This window comes from Bombyx mori, chromosome 10 (genome assembly GCF_030269925.1).
Source record: "Bombyx mori chromosome 10, ASM3026992v2".
Taxonomy (NCBI): Eukaryota; Metazoa; Arthropoda; class Insecta; order Lepidoptera; family Bombycidae; genus Bombyx; species Bombyx mori.
In genome coordinates this window covers 8,091,362-8,106,441 of record NC_085116.1, presented here as the reverse complement: position 1 = coordinate 8,106,441, position 15,080 = coordinate 8,091,362, and the positions used below count along the sequence as shown (strand labels likewise).

The following is a 15,080-nucleotide window of genomic DNA, read 5'->3' as shown; positions in this document are numbered from 1 at the left end:
TGATTCGACAAAACAATTTCGAAAATATTATTTACATTATAAATCCTAAAATACATAAATATTGCATGTGCTGCGATCTATTGTGAAATGAATATTACTAATTTTATATACGAAAAAAACCTTATATTGTTTTGACAGAAGAACATTGACACTACATTGGGCGTGATAATTGGATACAATACACTATGGCCGCATGGCCTAGAATAGCACCATATCTCTTCCCATGGGTATTGAAAAAGATGACTAAGGAATAGAACATATAATTGATAGTAGCATTCGAGTATTATACAACATACTGCGATCGCCAACTTTAATTTACTGGGCACATTATCAATCTGCCTCGGTAGGTACAAACATACTGGATTTTTCTGCCATGAAGCATTCCGGCTTGAGGTGGGGGGCATATGTTTAACAATGCCATTGACATTTCGACCCTCTCAAAATGGGTGGCTTTTTTTTTCCCCTACCTATGCTCATAGCCTTGAGAGGCTATTTCAGCTTCACCCTAACGTTTGTAGGTGAGCTCGCGGGGCTCAACCGGAGAGTTGCTAACACTGACCCTAGCAAGAGCAGTGCTTCGCAGAATCTACCACCGGATCGGAAACGCGACCCAGTGAGGAGATCCGGCGAGAAACTCATTGGGCTGTGTCTATGGGTTAGTTCGCTCGTCGAGCCCTTCGTCGCAAGCGACGGGGAGGACGGTGACCGGTGTGGGTGACGGAATTCACGTCATGCTGTAATCATTGACATCAAGCTTTAATGTTATCAAATTAAATTATAAAAAAGGTTTTTTAAAATGAATCTAATTCTTGAGGTATCAATGACTTATAGTTGAATTAAATAATTGGGTGGTCGTGGTATTTTTACTATTCACTACAAGACATTCTAATAAATATATTCTATATACAACATTGTTAGAAACATATTATTACCACCTAGACTTTGTTGTTAAATCTTTTTATGCAAGCAAACTTTTTTTTTATTGATCTGTTTGTGTTATCATATTATGTAATTATGGTCAATGGATTGTGTTATACATACATACCCTTCAGTACTTTGTTCTCTGCTATAAGAACGCAAAGAACGCCAGCGGTCCAGATCATCTCTGCTATTTCCTATATTTGATGAGCGATTACTTCTGTGGCTGTCTCGTCTTTCTCTTTCCCTTCGCTTCAAACAAGCCGGTACTGCTTCATGATGAATGCTCACATTACTGTCTTTTCTGGAATGTTCTAGTTCATGGTGTATGCTGGCAGTACTGTCCTTTCTAGCCCTTTCTCTCTTATCAGAATTTCGCATGCTCCTGCTGGAACTCCTTCAAATCAATTAAACCCAAAATCCTTAAAAGATCATGTTAAATTTGATATTTCTAAATGAACATGATTGGCACTACGATTTAGAGAAGCAGTGTACACTGAAAACTTTTTTATACGAGACTCTTCATCGAATCTCATGTAAGACTACATGACTGTAAATAGTAAATTTTAGAGATTTAAGATTTGATCTTTTGATATTTCAGCATTTGTGTAGCACATTGTTTTTAATTTACTAGCATACATTAAATTTAATCTTCAGACCATGTGTAGTAACCATGCAGTCATGTCTATATAATGCACTGAAAGCACATAATATAAAATGTAAAGACAAATGTAGTTCTAAAAAATATATTTCTACCAAAAACAAGCTTATTATTATTCTACCAAAATGACCGAGACCAAAATGGCATGATATATTCCCCTTTTTTTGTTTATAATGTAAAGTTATAAATTAATACCTCTTGTCTTTACGCTTCGATTTTCTTTTGGACTCTTTTGGTTCCGATGTTCTAACTTCATCAATATTTGACTTTTTCAGTTGTTCAGAAAAACTACTTGATGTGTCACAAATATCATCTAATTTTATATTCTTTTCTACCTCCTCGGTCCAATCCTATAAAAAGTGATTTTTTAAACTATATAGTATTTTTTTTTAATGTTGTGAATTAATTTGATAGCACTGCTTCAATTAACTGTGTGTAATTTGTAACTATACCTGAGAACTTATATCTCAAGGTGGGTGGCGCATTTACGTTGTAGATGTCTATGGCCTCCAGTCACCACTTAACACCAGGTGGGCTGTGAGCTCGTCCACCCATTTAAGCAAATAAAAAATAAAAATAAAATTACATAACACCAAGAGGGCTGAAGTTCTCTAGCTGTCAAGATCAACAAACATAAATATGAAATTTGATCTGTTACAACTGTTTCACTCTACAGGTACTATTAAAAACACCTTTGCACATACTGTGTGACTGATATCATAGGCAGCAAAATATTTCATGTCCTCAAAAAAGATATTCACACCATGATGTTTATATAAAAAGATAAAAGATGTGAAAACTGAATAATTTCTTAACCTATTGTGATTTTAAATTTGTGGGTCTTTATTTTATTCTATTTGAATACCTGTTATATGATATTCAAAACGTAGGAATTATTAGCAATTAGCTTACAAATACTTACTAAACTCGTCAAATCTAGTTGCTTTGTCACTTGTGACATAGTTGGACCGTTACAATCATTATCTTCCTCATGATTTGACTTCTCATAATGAATATTCGAACCATCAACTGATGCATTGCTTGTACCATTTTGTGAAGCTGAAGTAAAATTGCAAAATATTTTTAATCAGATTTCCATTATTTAATGTATTAATTTTCAAATAATTACTTAAAATAACGCAACTGTGTTGGAATGAAAGTGGTAATAGGAATTTATTGTAGTGAAAAATAAAAATGTTTTTCAAAATCATTTAAGAGACATGATAAGTAGAATATCATAGTATTACCATTACTAATGAAATCATTTTGACTTTCGATACTACTGGTCATCATATAATGGTTTTCGTTTTTATAATCTTGAAGATCCTGCGGAGATTCATACAAGTTCAAGTAAGAATTACTTGGAGTTGATTGTCGTGAAGTACGTACTTCATAATTTCTCAAGTATGAATTTATAAATTTTTCTCTATCAAAACTGTCAGCATCTTTCAATCGCCCTCTACCTCGTGATGGCAAAGTTTGAGACCAACTTGTGCTTGTATTGTAATGAAGTGGATCATTATTATGAGATTGTAAAGAATAGTTTGATGTTTGCTGCTCCTTGCGAATTTGATCAACATTTTCAAAACTATGATGACCAGATGATTCAAGAAATTTTTTTCGTAATCTTGGAGGTAAATTTTCTAAGTTTATCATATACTTTGGTCTTGATGTATCAGACATATACCCTGCTGAATTTCTTCTTCCAGATGGTGGTTTACCTCCAGAAGCAGGAACGTGACGGCCAGAAGATGTCTCCATACTTCTACTGTCACGATCATAATTGCGCCCAGTAATATTGTGCTCATGAACACTTGGTGATACAGATCTAGTTTCAGAATTTTGTCTAAAGCTTCTACCACTATTAGGATTGTTACTATTTCTGCTTTGATAATCTCTGTAAGACCTGTCTTGCCTCGGTGAGCCTCTAGAATACCCTGTATTTGTGTTTTGTTTGTTTGTAGTGCTTGATCTTCTACTATTGAACTGACTAGAATTATCAAACTTTGTAGGACATTTATTGTTTTCTGAAATATGATCGGGCTTAGAAGCATACAGTTGTTCAGACTTCTTGTGATTTTGGCGTACATTGGTCATTGATCCTTCACTATATGCATCACTTAAATCATCATTGACCGAGTTGTGAGAGCCATAAAGCGTATTGTATCTTCTGGAACTATTATTTACGTCGCTAGGATCCATTTTACAGTCCAAACCATATCTTGAACGTCTTAGAGGCCCACTACCAGGTTTGTAAAACTTTTGCTGTGGTTTATTCCTCCTATTTTCTTTAATTTCGTCATCCATATCACTGGTTTTGTAAAAACTTTCCGGATATACAAACCAAATAATAATCCTGCATTAAATGTATTTTATTAAAATTATTGAGTTAAGAGTTTTCAAGTAATTTAGAGGTTATAGTTATTTTGACTTAAAGATTGATATTTATCGCTAGGTCTTTGTATATTTAAATACCTCGGTTTCGACCGTTTTGTAGTAATATTTATTGTTTTCAAAAGTTAAACGTCTTCAAATAAAGCTTTAATAATGACTGGTAGGTAAATACATACTTTGATGTATATTTGCTCATTGAATTTTTTACTATGGTAACTTATTTATTAGGCTTAAAGTATTAAATAATCTCCATCATTCATAAGCTGATATCATTGAACTATGGCGTATGCAATATCGAAACAATGTATGTGAGTGGTACTAATTCACACCTTAAACAAGTTTACAAATTATAACAAAGAATTTGGTATAATTCCAGTAACCACAATGGCCTACTCATAGCTCTGTGTTTAAAAAATGTATTGTGAATTTATTTCATACTATACTTTTGCTATTAAATAGGATATAAAACCCAATCGATATAACTCTGTTAATTTGAAACAACTGCTTTTAATTTGAAACTAGAAAACAAACAAAAACCTAAGGCTGATATTCTATAAATAACAATAGGTGTGTTTACACATAACGAAACTTCATAATTAAAATACAGGTAACGAGCATGACGTCCCAGATTAATAATTAAAAAAAGTATATTTTAACCTATTTTCTAAGTCTGCTTAGAAATCTTATGCCTTGTCGGATCCCCCGGATCGACTGTATGTGTTTTGGGCTCTCAAACACCGTTCGACGAGCGATCTAACCCATAGACACAACCCATTGAATCTCTCACAGGATCTTCCGCGCGTGAATCGCGTGGGTCGCGATTTCGATCCGGTGATAGATACTACGAAGCACTGTTCTTGCTAGAGCTAGAGTTACCAAATTCTGTCAGGTTGAGCCTGTGACTCACCCGTCCGCGCCTAGCTGGAGTAGCTCAATAGGCTAACAGCAAATAGGTAGGACACATAAAAAAAATGAAAATCGTAATAATCATATTTTACCTACCACTACTACTGGACTCCCTTCCAATACATAGAAAACAGCATTTCATAAGACTATTATACTGAACGCTCGTAATATACAAAAAAGTTGCGATATCTCTTTCTGCTCTGTCCTTCGATCAACAATAGTAACTAGATACACGGTCGGTGCAGAAAATCCGTCTCGTCAAATAACAGCTCACTTGAAATGTGAGCTGTTATTTTGTTTAGTTCGCTTCAAACACAGCCAATGTCAACCCGTCTCACAATGCCGCAGTGTGTATTCAAAAGTTGCAAAAGTAATGCCCTAAAAAGCAATTTAACGGCTGGAGTATCTTACTTTCGGTAAGTACATGAAGTATAAACTATATTTTAAACTTTAAACTAATAAATAATATTAAATTTTGAACAAAATTACCGATTTTTAGCCACCGCTACAAATGTTGGCCAAGGCTCGGCCAACACATGGACAAACGTTTGTTTAACAGAACAGTAAACGCACGGAGTAGATTTGTGTTTTAATAATTTTTTAAAATTTGTTAGAAGTACTTCAAAATTAGTTGGTTAAAATTGGTTAATGCTGCTTTTGTGTCTGTTTGTTGGACTCTCATTAGATACTTAGCTTTCCTTTTTTATTTTAGCTTTACTAGCAATCACGTGTACAGAATGCATCTCGATTGTCGCCAGAGTTACTATTGATGATCGAAGGCTCTGTCACTTTATAGTTCCATTCTGCGAAAAATTAGTTTTGCTAAATGATTTGGCATCTTTGAGATTACGGTGTCATATGCTGCGCTAACCTAACTGATTTGAATGCGAATTCCTCCGACATTTCGAACTCCAACACTCAGACCAACTACTTCTATTTGACTCCATATAGAACTGGCCCGTTCGCATAGGTGAAATCCCATTTTCACGGATCGTTCTGAACCTCTGGATCTGCGGAGGGTCTTCGGTTCTCTCTGTATTTTGTACCGCATGTTCCATGGGGAGTGCTCTGAGGAATTAATTCAGATGATTCCAACATCTCGGGTTTACCATCGCACCGCCCACCAGTGGTGTTCATAGTTCATAGTACCTAGAACCACTGTGTTCATCCACAAAGCGCTTCCAGAGATCTTTTTTGCCATGTACCATCCGGCTTTGGAATGAGCTCCCCTCTATGAACGCTATAACATGTCCTTCTTCAAACGAAGCTTGTGGAGAATATTTAATGGTAGGCAGCGGCTTGGCTCTCCCCTTAGCATTGTTGACGTCCATGAGCGACGGTAACTCTACTCACCATCAGGTAAGCTTGTCTGCCTATCCGGGCAATTAAAAAAAAATCGGACTCTGTGGAATACATTACCTTTGATATAATCCCCCAAAAAGAAATACTAAGTCGTTAAATATAATTTAAATAGAGGTCAAGCTGCTAATCCTGCCCTGAAGTCTGAAGTTATATACCTCCGTATTTTTTAAAATATTTTTTGCCCTTTTTTAAAATTATTTTCAAATTGAATCATTCTTAGGACAGGCAAAGAGGACATGTACAGACTTATGTTGTAACAAAGTCTGCGTATAATAACAATGCAACTGCAATACAAATGCATCGTGTTTTGTGTGAAATCTAAAATACAACTCTTCACTTCGTTTTCAATCTTCGAGTAGGACGCACAGTGTCTAGATTTTTGTATTGCTATGACCAAAAAAAAACAAAGTATGTGAGTGATGTAAAATGTCAATTTTAGAAAGTTGTCTATTACTATACTCCAACTTCTCAATATTGATACTTCCATGCCCTGAAAATCACTTTGATATTTTCTAAATTTATTGTTCAAAACCTTTTGGTTAACATATGTTTTCAACCTGCAAATTGCAATGGGTTCGTAACCCGTAGGTGACGTTTAATTAAATTTTATTTATTTTAGATGAAGTTAAATTATACAATTTTCTAGTAATAAGTATAGTTATTGTGTTAATTTTCATCAGATTTTAACTATATTGTTCATGAAGAATAAATAATGTCTTTCGAGTATTTGCCCGTTGCTGAAGACGAAAATGAAGAACCCATAGAACTGCCTATCGAAGAAGATGGAGCTTTGATGCTATCGACTGTGTCTGCACAGTTTCCAGGTTGCTGCGGATTGAAATATCGACACCCTGAAACGAAAACCATCAGGGGAATTCGACTAAGAGATGGTCGACTATATCCTCCTCCAGAAGGATGGGGAAATTATTTGTATATATGTAGTTTTCCTAAAGAAAATAAACGCAAACTTGGTGAAAATTCCGAGTCCACAATTATGAGACATAAAAGAAATGACACCTTATGTTCGGACCTGATAGTTTTGGGACTCCCTTGGAAAGCCACAGAGCAGACAGTGCGAGAATATTTTGAAAAATTTGGTGAAGTATTAATGGCTCAGCTGAAAAGAGACCCAAAAACGGGAATGTCTAAAGGTTTCGCTTTTATTCGATTTGCATCTTATACATCCCAAATGAGAGTTCTTGCTCAAAGGCACATGATTGATGGGAGGTGGTGTGATGTAAGGATACCAAATTCCAAAGAAGGATCTATACCATCTATGCCTTGTAAAGTTTTTGTTGGCCGCTGTACTGAAGAATTATCTGCCAATGACTTGAGAGAGTATTTTTCTCAATTTGGAGAAGTTACTGATGTGTTCATCCCAAAACCATTTAGGGCATTCAGTTTTATAACATTTCTTGACCCAGAAGTTGCGCAGAGTCTATGTGGGCAAGACCATATAATAAAAGGTGTTTCTGTTAATGTTTCGAATGCATCTCCAAAGCAAAACAAAAGTGGTACAAACCAACGTGCCATGCCTAGTAGAAGTTATGATGAAGGTCATCCACACAATGTGTCTAATAATAATTCTTGGAGCAACCGAAACATGGATATGGTTAATATGCAAGCACTTGGTATGTCTGGTCAACATGGACAAACAGCTGTAGCTGGTGGTGGAGGACAAGCACAAGGTGGCAGTATGCCTATAGGAATGGGAGGACTACCTGTAAATCAAGCTTTAGTAGCAGCAGCTCTTAACCAGGCAGCTGGTTGGGGTCTTATCAACAACATCCCTTCAGGTGCATCAGAACAAGGTGCCTTTGCTGGTCCAGCATCATCGGCACCTCCAGCACCACCAAACTTCCTGTCTTGGATGCAACAAGGTAATTCAGCACAAGGACCCTCTAGTCAGTGGGGACAAAGACATCAGTCCCAAGGCCACTCTGTCTGATCAATATTTCGACAAGCTCACAATAATCTCTGTGATTGTAGCAACATTTTTTAGATAAATAGTACTTGTTTTTCTCTTCAGTAAAAGATGGGTTGTTGTTGGTGGCAAGTGGTTAACCTAAAAATTTGCTAATGATGTTATTTATTTATGGAATTGCTTGTTTTCAATTTTGTTCTTATGAATTTTATCCTAGATAGATAAAATTATGCACCATAACAAAACATAACACTTTACAAGCAGTTTCTGTATAAAAATTATGTAATACTTGTATCATATGTTTTAGATTAAGATTGTTGTTGTGCTTTTATTTGTCATTTCATATTACTACTTAAAAATACTAATAAATATCGACATAACTAATTAGAGCTGAGATGTAATCAACAGATTCCTCAACTTTGAGGTAGATTTTTGTAATTTTTACATTGTCATGTTTAGGGCCGTCCGTCCATAAATGAGATAATGGTAGGTAAAGTAATATAACCATCTAAGTACAAAATTAACAGTAACTTCCCTTAATAAATCTAAGAACAGAATTTACATTAAAATGATGTTTTGAAAAATATTCACATCTTTATGACTATACAATTACAATTTAATTTAAAACACGGCAATTCTGTTCTCTATGACAAATAATATTTATCAGCAAGTTTGGATTTGTTTGAATTCATTCTTACTTTGTACACTAATAGTACCATAGATGTACAGATAATATCATAATTACAATGTAACTTGCAATCACTAATCTGAAATCTCATACCATTTGTAAGAGCTAGCTAGACCTTACATTAGGAAATACAAATGGATATGAAAAAGTTACTGCAAAATTACCTAAATCCTATTATAATTTATAAAAAAAAATTGCTGATTATAAACAAGTCCTATTTTAGAAAATGCAGGTGTTACTTTTATCTCTATCCCATATTTTCAAGGACAATAACAAGAACTCAAACTGTTACATAATTATAATATATAAAAGCCTATAAAAATGTTGAAATTGAATAAATGTCTATTTTTAAATCTATTTGATGCTAATCATACTTAAGAACAGTCACAATCGAGATGAAAATATGTTAAAATGTGGACTATAAAATTTCGTTAAAATTAGCATTCAATTTATATGTACAATGATATAAAATATACACACTTTGGCAAAAAAAAATGTATATAGGATAGATAGTATGATAAATGTTATTTTGAAATTAGCGATATATGTATATCATATCACATATTGTGCTACAGTCAATTTAATCCAACAATTTGCCTTATTACAAAAATAGATACTCTGTTTGAAAGTTTATTAGATAGTATACAAGTGTTGTTATATTGAAAAATACATTTAAAAAAATAGTATACTCATTCATTTTAAAAATATAAAGCTAAATAAGATAAAAATCTGTGCCTCATAACCAACTAAACAAAATAAAAGTTTGTAGATAGTTTAATAATTGTTATTTTTTTAATATATTTAAAAAAAGTAAAGGTACTTGTGACAACTTGAAAAGAAAAATAAAAAATAGGATGTATTATAAAAGTTACCAAAATCATTAAACATTCAGTTATAAATGGTCATTTTAATGACTTTAAGTTACCTAAAATAAAAACATAACATATTAATAAAATGCTTAGGGTCTATAAATATTGATTGAGTGAAGTACTGACATGTGTATCATACATACTCTTTTTATCCGACTGTTACAAATGTATGCTTTTGGGTTATTGTAATGTTATTTTTTAACAACAGACTGTTATATTCGTGCATTGTCTAGTGAAGGATAAAGTTTATTAATTGTTATCATTGTTTATCAAATAACGTTGTTTATTTTTTTGTTATGTGTGTTTCTTCTGGTGTATGTGACAATGATGCTATAAGTATAACAGGTGTAGATAAGCCACCGACGTAACAATCTACCTTACAAATGGCACTTTATAAACAATGTAATATTGTAAAGTCACACTATTAGATAACACAGAGAAGAACCTAGGTCGTAAAACTGTTGAAAAAGGAACACTTCTAGGTATCTTAATTACGACCTCGAATTAGGTATAACCATATCTAGACTCCTCCTTCCCGTCACTTGGGATCTATTCTATAATCTTCATAGGTACTAAAAATATAGTAATGACACAGGTTTTGATTTAGGGAATTCCGAGTTAAATTGTACACTAAAATTCGTTTTCCCTTCTTTTTTTTTTAAAAAATCTCTTTTTGGCACTTTGGAAATTAAAATTAATGTCGCCGTGAGATATTTTGTGCCATGTCTCTTAACGTAATGCCATTTCTGTTTGACATGACAAGATTTGACTTTGCATCCTCAGATTGTTAATGCTTAACTACACCTTACATATAACGTCACAGGGATGTGGGTAGGTACCGTATGTAAAATTATTTTTTTATGCAAACGATAGATATTTTATAGCTGTAAAATGGGATCGTTATTTGAATTGGAAAATATAGATATAGAGGTAGGATTCGATAGACTGTAAAATTTAAAAGAAATGATTTATTTGCAAGACTGTAGGCACAACACCTAACTATTGACTATTTAGCCTGAAAGGCAATTAGAAAACACTCGAAAAACCAACAGTCTTCTACTAAACTCGCAAATCACGAAAATAAGATTATTATCACTGAGTGGTTCAAACGAATTGGGTAGGTTCAATTTTTAAGTAAAAAACCAAAACCTGTAGTGAATTAAGTTTATAACTCTGAAAGATGTATATCTGTTCGAAACAAAAAAAAACTACCCATGTCTAAATAACGAAACAGTCTTAGGGAAAATATATCTAACCCTATTTAAGCGTATGTATCAAATATCCTAGGTATAGTTTCAAATTATATCGAATGAACGTGATGAAAACTTCGTAAAGATGATGAAGATCACACACATATATGCCATGCCTATTTATAAAAGTGCAAGTAAAATTGTTAACTCAATTAATAAAAATTGTATGTTTAAATTTCCTCGCTATAACTATTATAAATTTTAAAAACATCAAATTTTGGAATTCTGTCTTACAAACGTAATTTTACATCCTAAACTAGAGAGTAAATCTCGCAATTTTTGTTTTTAATTTTTATACTTGCTACGTACTAGCTACGTACTACAATACTATGGATGGAGGGTAGAAGTACATACCTACAATACGACCGAAAATTATATATTATTATATAAAGTCATTTAGGTTACGTACCTGCCTACTATAGTTTATTAAATTAAAAATAATAATTAAAAATGAAAACCAACACACATGCACACTTGTAATTTTATATTTGATTTTCAACAAAAAATATTCACAATTAAAATCTCTTGGTATTGTTCCCTTTTGGAATATAATAGTAGTAGATTATTTGCTAATTTCACCGTCACGCCTTGGCGGTTATTGCTACGGCAGTCGACAAAAGCACAGCTTTCAAAAATAATGCCTTAAATAAACATTAAATTATTTAACACTTCAATTACATATGTGTACGTGTAATAATAATATGTACATTGCTACTTTTCTTTTTTGCTTGAATTAAAAATAATTATTATAAAGCGCGTTAGTGTGTCAAAGTGCAGTGGTGATCGGAAAAGCTGCGCGCGGCTTACTGTTACCTGCGGTATATAATTATTTATTTATTAATTTTATGTTTATATTATTTAATTTCATATATCAACCATTTGTTAATCGGTTTTAATTATATGAGTGTTGTTTTTTATTTGTAAAGAATAATACAAAGTTATGGGTGTTGAGTTATAGTATCGCATTAAATTTTAATAACAAAAAAATATTCTTTTTTATGATATATTTTATTTTATGTGTAAAATCGACGATACATAAAACGATTATTATCCGATTTATCAACTTTCAGGCTACTGAATTTAGTATAAACATACATGATAGTACTTTAATATTTCAAAGGCTACGGTACAGGGCCGTACCTAAATTTATGCATAGTAAGTATGCATATTAAATAGTAAATTAACATTACAAAATTCGAACATAGAGATGGATCCCTGAGATGATGGCACTATTGTTCAACAAATTCAACCGTCTCATGGCGTCCAATGTCTGCCTTCACTAAATTTGAACTTACTAAAACAGGTATTTATGCTTAGCTTATCAAATTAACGGGTTTCAACTTCGGGTGCGATCGTTTGACACTGGATTTGCTTTGTGACATTATTCACTTTATTTACTTTGGACATGTGTTATCAACATTATCGTCCACTATAAGACTTATCCTGTAATCTACTATCAAAGCCACTCGTATTATTCAAATATAAGTTACAAGACTACAAGCTGTATTGAAAACGTTCTCGAAAACGACACCATCACGTTAAGGATTACTAATACGGTACAACCGAAAATGATCGACAATTTTATTTTACTATTTACAGTTTTTAGCACGTAATGTAGGTAACACAGTTAAGAATCAACTGCCAATCTGCCAATCTCTTCTATCAGCCATCAGCTCAACACTCCATCCATGTCTTCTTCGGTCGACCTCTTCTAAACCCTTCTCCTCTGAATTCCTCTAAAACCTCTTTTGTTTAATTTATATTTAAAACTGATTTTTATTGTTTATGTACAGAACAATTTTGGTTTAAAAATTCAAACAAAAAAATAATGAAATGCGAATTATATATGTCTCTTAACACTTAAAATTATGAAATTGGATTGAAATTCTAATTGCCATTCAGTTTATCGAAAATACAACAATAAATTGTTCATTTAATGAACTTTTCATCTTAGTCATCATGAAAGTCTCGTTTAGTTGAAGAAAAATGCCGATTACCGAAATTTTCACACAAACTTCTATAAATTAGATTGCAACCAACCTCATATAGGTTAACAAGGTGCTTTGCGTTATGGTTCTTTCAAGAATCATAATGTGTAAAAATAAAGTAAGAAAATTTTAAATTATTTGTTTTGTAATGTGAATAATAATGCGTATGTTATCTGATGATATGCTGTGTACAATGTAAATGTTATGAAATGAGGTCCCAGTGGTTTTTTTAACTATTTTAGTAAAGTGCCTAATAAAGTGTTTTTATGTTGAAAGTTTAAATCGTTCAGCACATAAAGGTAGTTTTCCAATTACAGCAAAAGAGCGCATTATGCGACATAATGCTCAACGTTGAATGTTCCAACTACAGCAACGCTTCGCACAATCGAGCACTCTCAAAATCTCGCGTGATACTCGCAATCGATACCGACTCAGTAACAGAAAATTGACAAGTGTTTTTTCTTTAAGTTGGCATTGATTGAAATTTTGTTTATATTATCGTTAGTAATATTATTTAATGTTGAAAAAAATTGTAAGGCTTTCGTTTCGTCGTAGTTTCTTAGAAATAATCAATGTTAATTAAAACTGTGCTAACTTAGCGCACTCTGCTGATGCATTAGAAAACTAATTCACGTTCCAATTAAGCTTCAGCATAATTCGGTATTGTGCGTCACTGAGTCGCATTATGCTCTGTAATTGGAAAACTACCGAAGCTATATTTCTGTTTTATGGTGTGCGGAATGGTTAGCTTCTTGATCAATCGATTTTATCTAATTAAAATCGCAATAAAATGCTTTGTCAAATTCACGGGACACCACAGATTTAAATTACCTTGTTTGGGCAAAATAACCTACGAACCGACTGACAGTAACAATAGTAATAAAAAAAGCCGATAGCCGCTAGAGAAATAATTAGTGCTCCTTTTTTACATTAAATAATTACATTTAAAAAGAATCTGACCGCAATTCTATTGGTTATGAAAACTGTAAAGTAATTATTCAAAATTTTGGAAATGATAATTTAACCGTAAGCTCAATATTAATTAAAAAAATACATAGAGGCCTTTTAAATAAATGACGTCTCCAGTAAAAACTTAATATTTTATGAACTTAGGAGATCGACTTGATTTACTTAACGGACGCCAAATTATTTCTCTAGTTCGAACACTGTATCCTAAACTATATAGACTAGTTAAACAATACAAAATAAATACTTATAGACTATTGTAATAGTACCAACACTACTAACATAGAAATAAGTCTAGGAGTCAAGTACCCTGGTGAGGCAGAGCAGCCGGCATAATAAATAATTTATTTTTATTTTGTTCGTGTGGTCGCTGAAAGAAAAAAATTTATATTTCTGCCGTATTTTCTATTGGAAATAGATATTTGTAGCTATTACTACGATTGAAGTGGTCATTGTATGGATAATGTTGAGGTCTTTTTACCAGGAAGCACCCTCGTTGTTTATCTACTTTTAAGTTGTGTTTTTCCTCAGAGATAATAAAATAATATATAATAATGCTAAGCTGTACTTTAAATTATGGTTTGAGTGTGAAAAATAATTATGGACATGAAATAAAATTTATTTAGCGTTGCATGTTGTTTTTTTTTTTGTTGTTTCTAGATTTAATTTTAAATCCAAAATCGAGATGCTAAAGTAATTACATATTTGTTTAATATGCGTGTATTTTCAACAAAGTGATATATTTTTCAAAAAGTATTTTTTTTTACCGCGTAGTTGGGTGAACTAGCACACACCCCTTTTGGTGTAAAGAGGTTACCGGAGCCCAAAATAGATGATATACGGTTATTTCATTTATATAGAGGTTGAATAGTCAAATATTTAACGGCCGTCTGGTGTAGTGGTAAGTGATATGGTCACTACACAGGGGGGTCGCGGGTTCGAATCCCGCCAAGGGAAGATATTTGTATAGTAAATATAAATGTCTTTTCCAGGGCTATGGATGTCTATTAAGTATATGTATGTGTATAATAAAAATCTTACATTTATATCCGTTATCTGGTACCTGTAACACAAGTTCTTTACGAACTTATCACGGGACCAGTTAACATGGCGTGATTGTTAGTAAATATTTATTTATTTATTAAAAAAAAAGA

At 32.8% G+C, this 15,080-nt stretch overlaps 2 protein-coding genes across 4 annotated transcripts in view; one reads left to right on the top strand and one right to left on the bottom strand.

The window, feature by feature from the left end:
* Nucleotides 1–4,182, bottom strand: part of LOC101746324 (telomerase-binding protein EST1A) — a 31,078-nt gene extending 26,896 nt beyond the window's left edge. Inside the window, exons 1-5 of one of the 3 annotated variants that reach the window (XM_038013204.2) lie at nucleotides 4,055–4,182; nucleotides 2,827–3,935; nucleotides 2,502–2,638; nucleotides 1,775–1,929; nucleotides 1,046–1,315 (exon numbers count right to left, since the gene is read on the bottom strand). In XM_038013204.2, coding sequence (XP_037869132.1) covers nucleotides 1,046–1,315; nucleotides 1,775–1,929; nucleotides 2,502–2,638; nucleotides 2,827–3,886 — 1,622 coding nt within the window. In that variant the 5' untranslated portion in view covers nucleotides 3,887–3,935; nucleotides 4,055–4,182. Of the gene's footprint in view, nucleotides 1–1,045; nucleotides 1,316–1,774; nucleotides 1,930–2,501; nucleotides 2,639–2,826 lie in introns of all 3 variants that reach the window. The other 2 variants (XM_021347060.3, XM_038013205.2) reach the window with 2 other exon arrangements.
* A 2,399-nt stretch (nucleotides 4,183–6,581) lies between these two features.
* LOC101737436 (TAR DNA-binding protein 43) lies at nucleotides 6,582–14,559 on the top strand. The gene has a single exon (XM_004924766.5). The coding sequence runs from the start codon at nucleotides 6,954–6,956 to the stop codon at nucleotides 8,187–8,189; it is 1,236 nt and encodes a 411-aa protein (XP_004924823.1). The 5' UTR covers nucleotides 6,582–6,953; the 3' UTR covers nucleotides 8,190–14,559.
* The last annotated feature ends 521 nt before the right edge of the window (nucleotides 14,560–15,080 follow it).

Bases quoted from the DNA above. Each gene is read 5' to 3' on its own strand.
- LOC101737436 (XM_004924766.5), top strand. From the start codon at position 6,954: ATGTCTTTCGAGTATTTGCCCGTTGCTGAAGACGAAAATGAAGAACCC.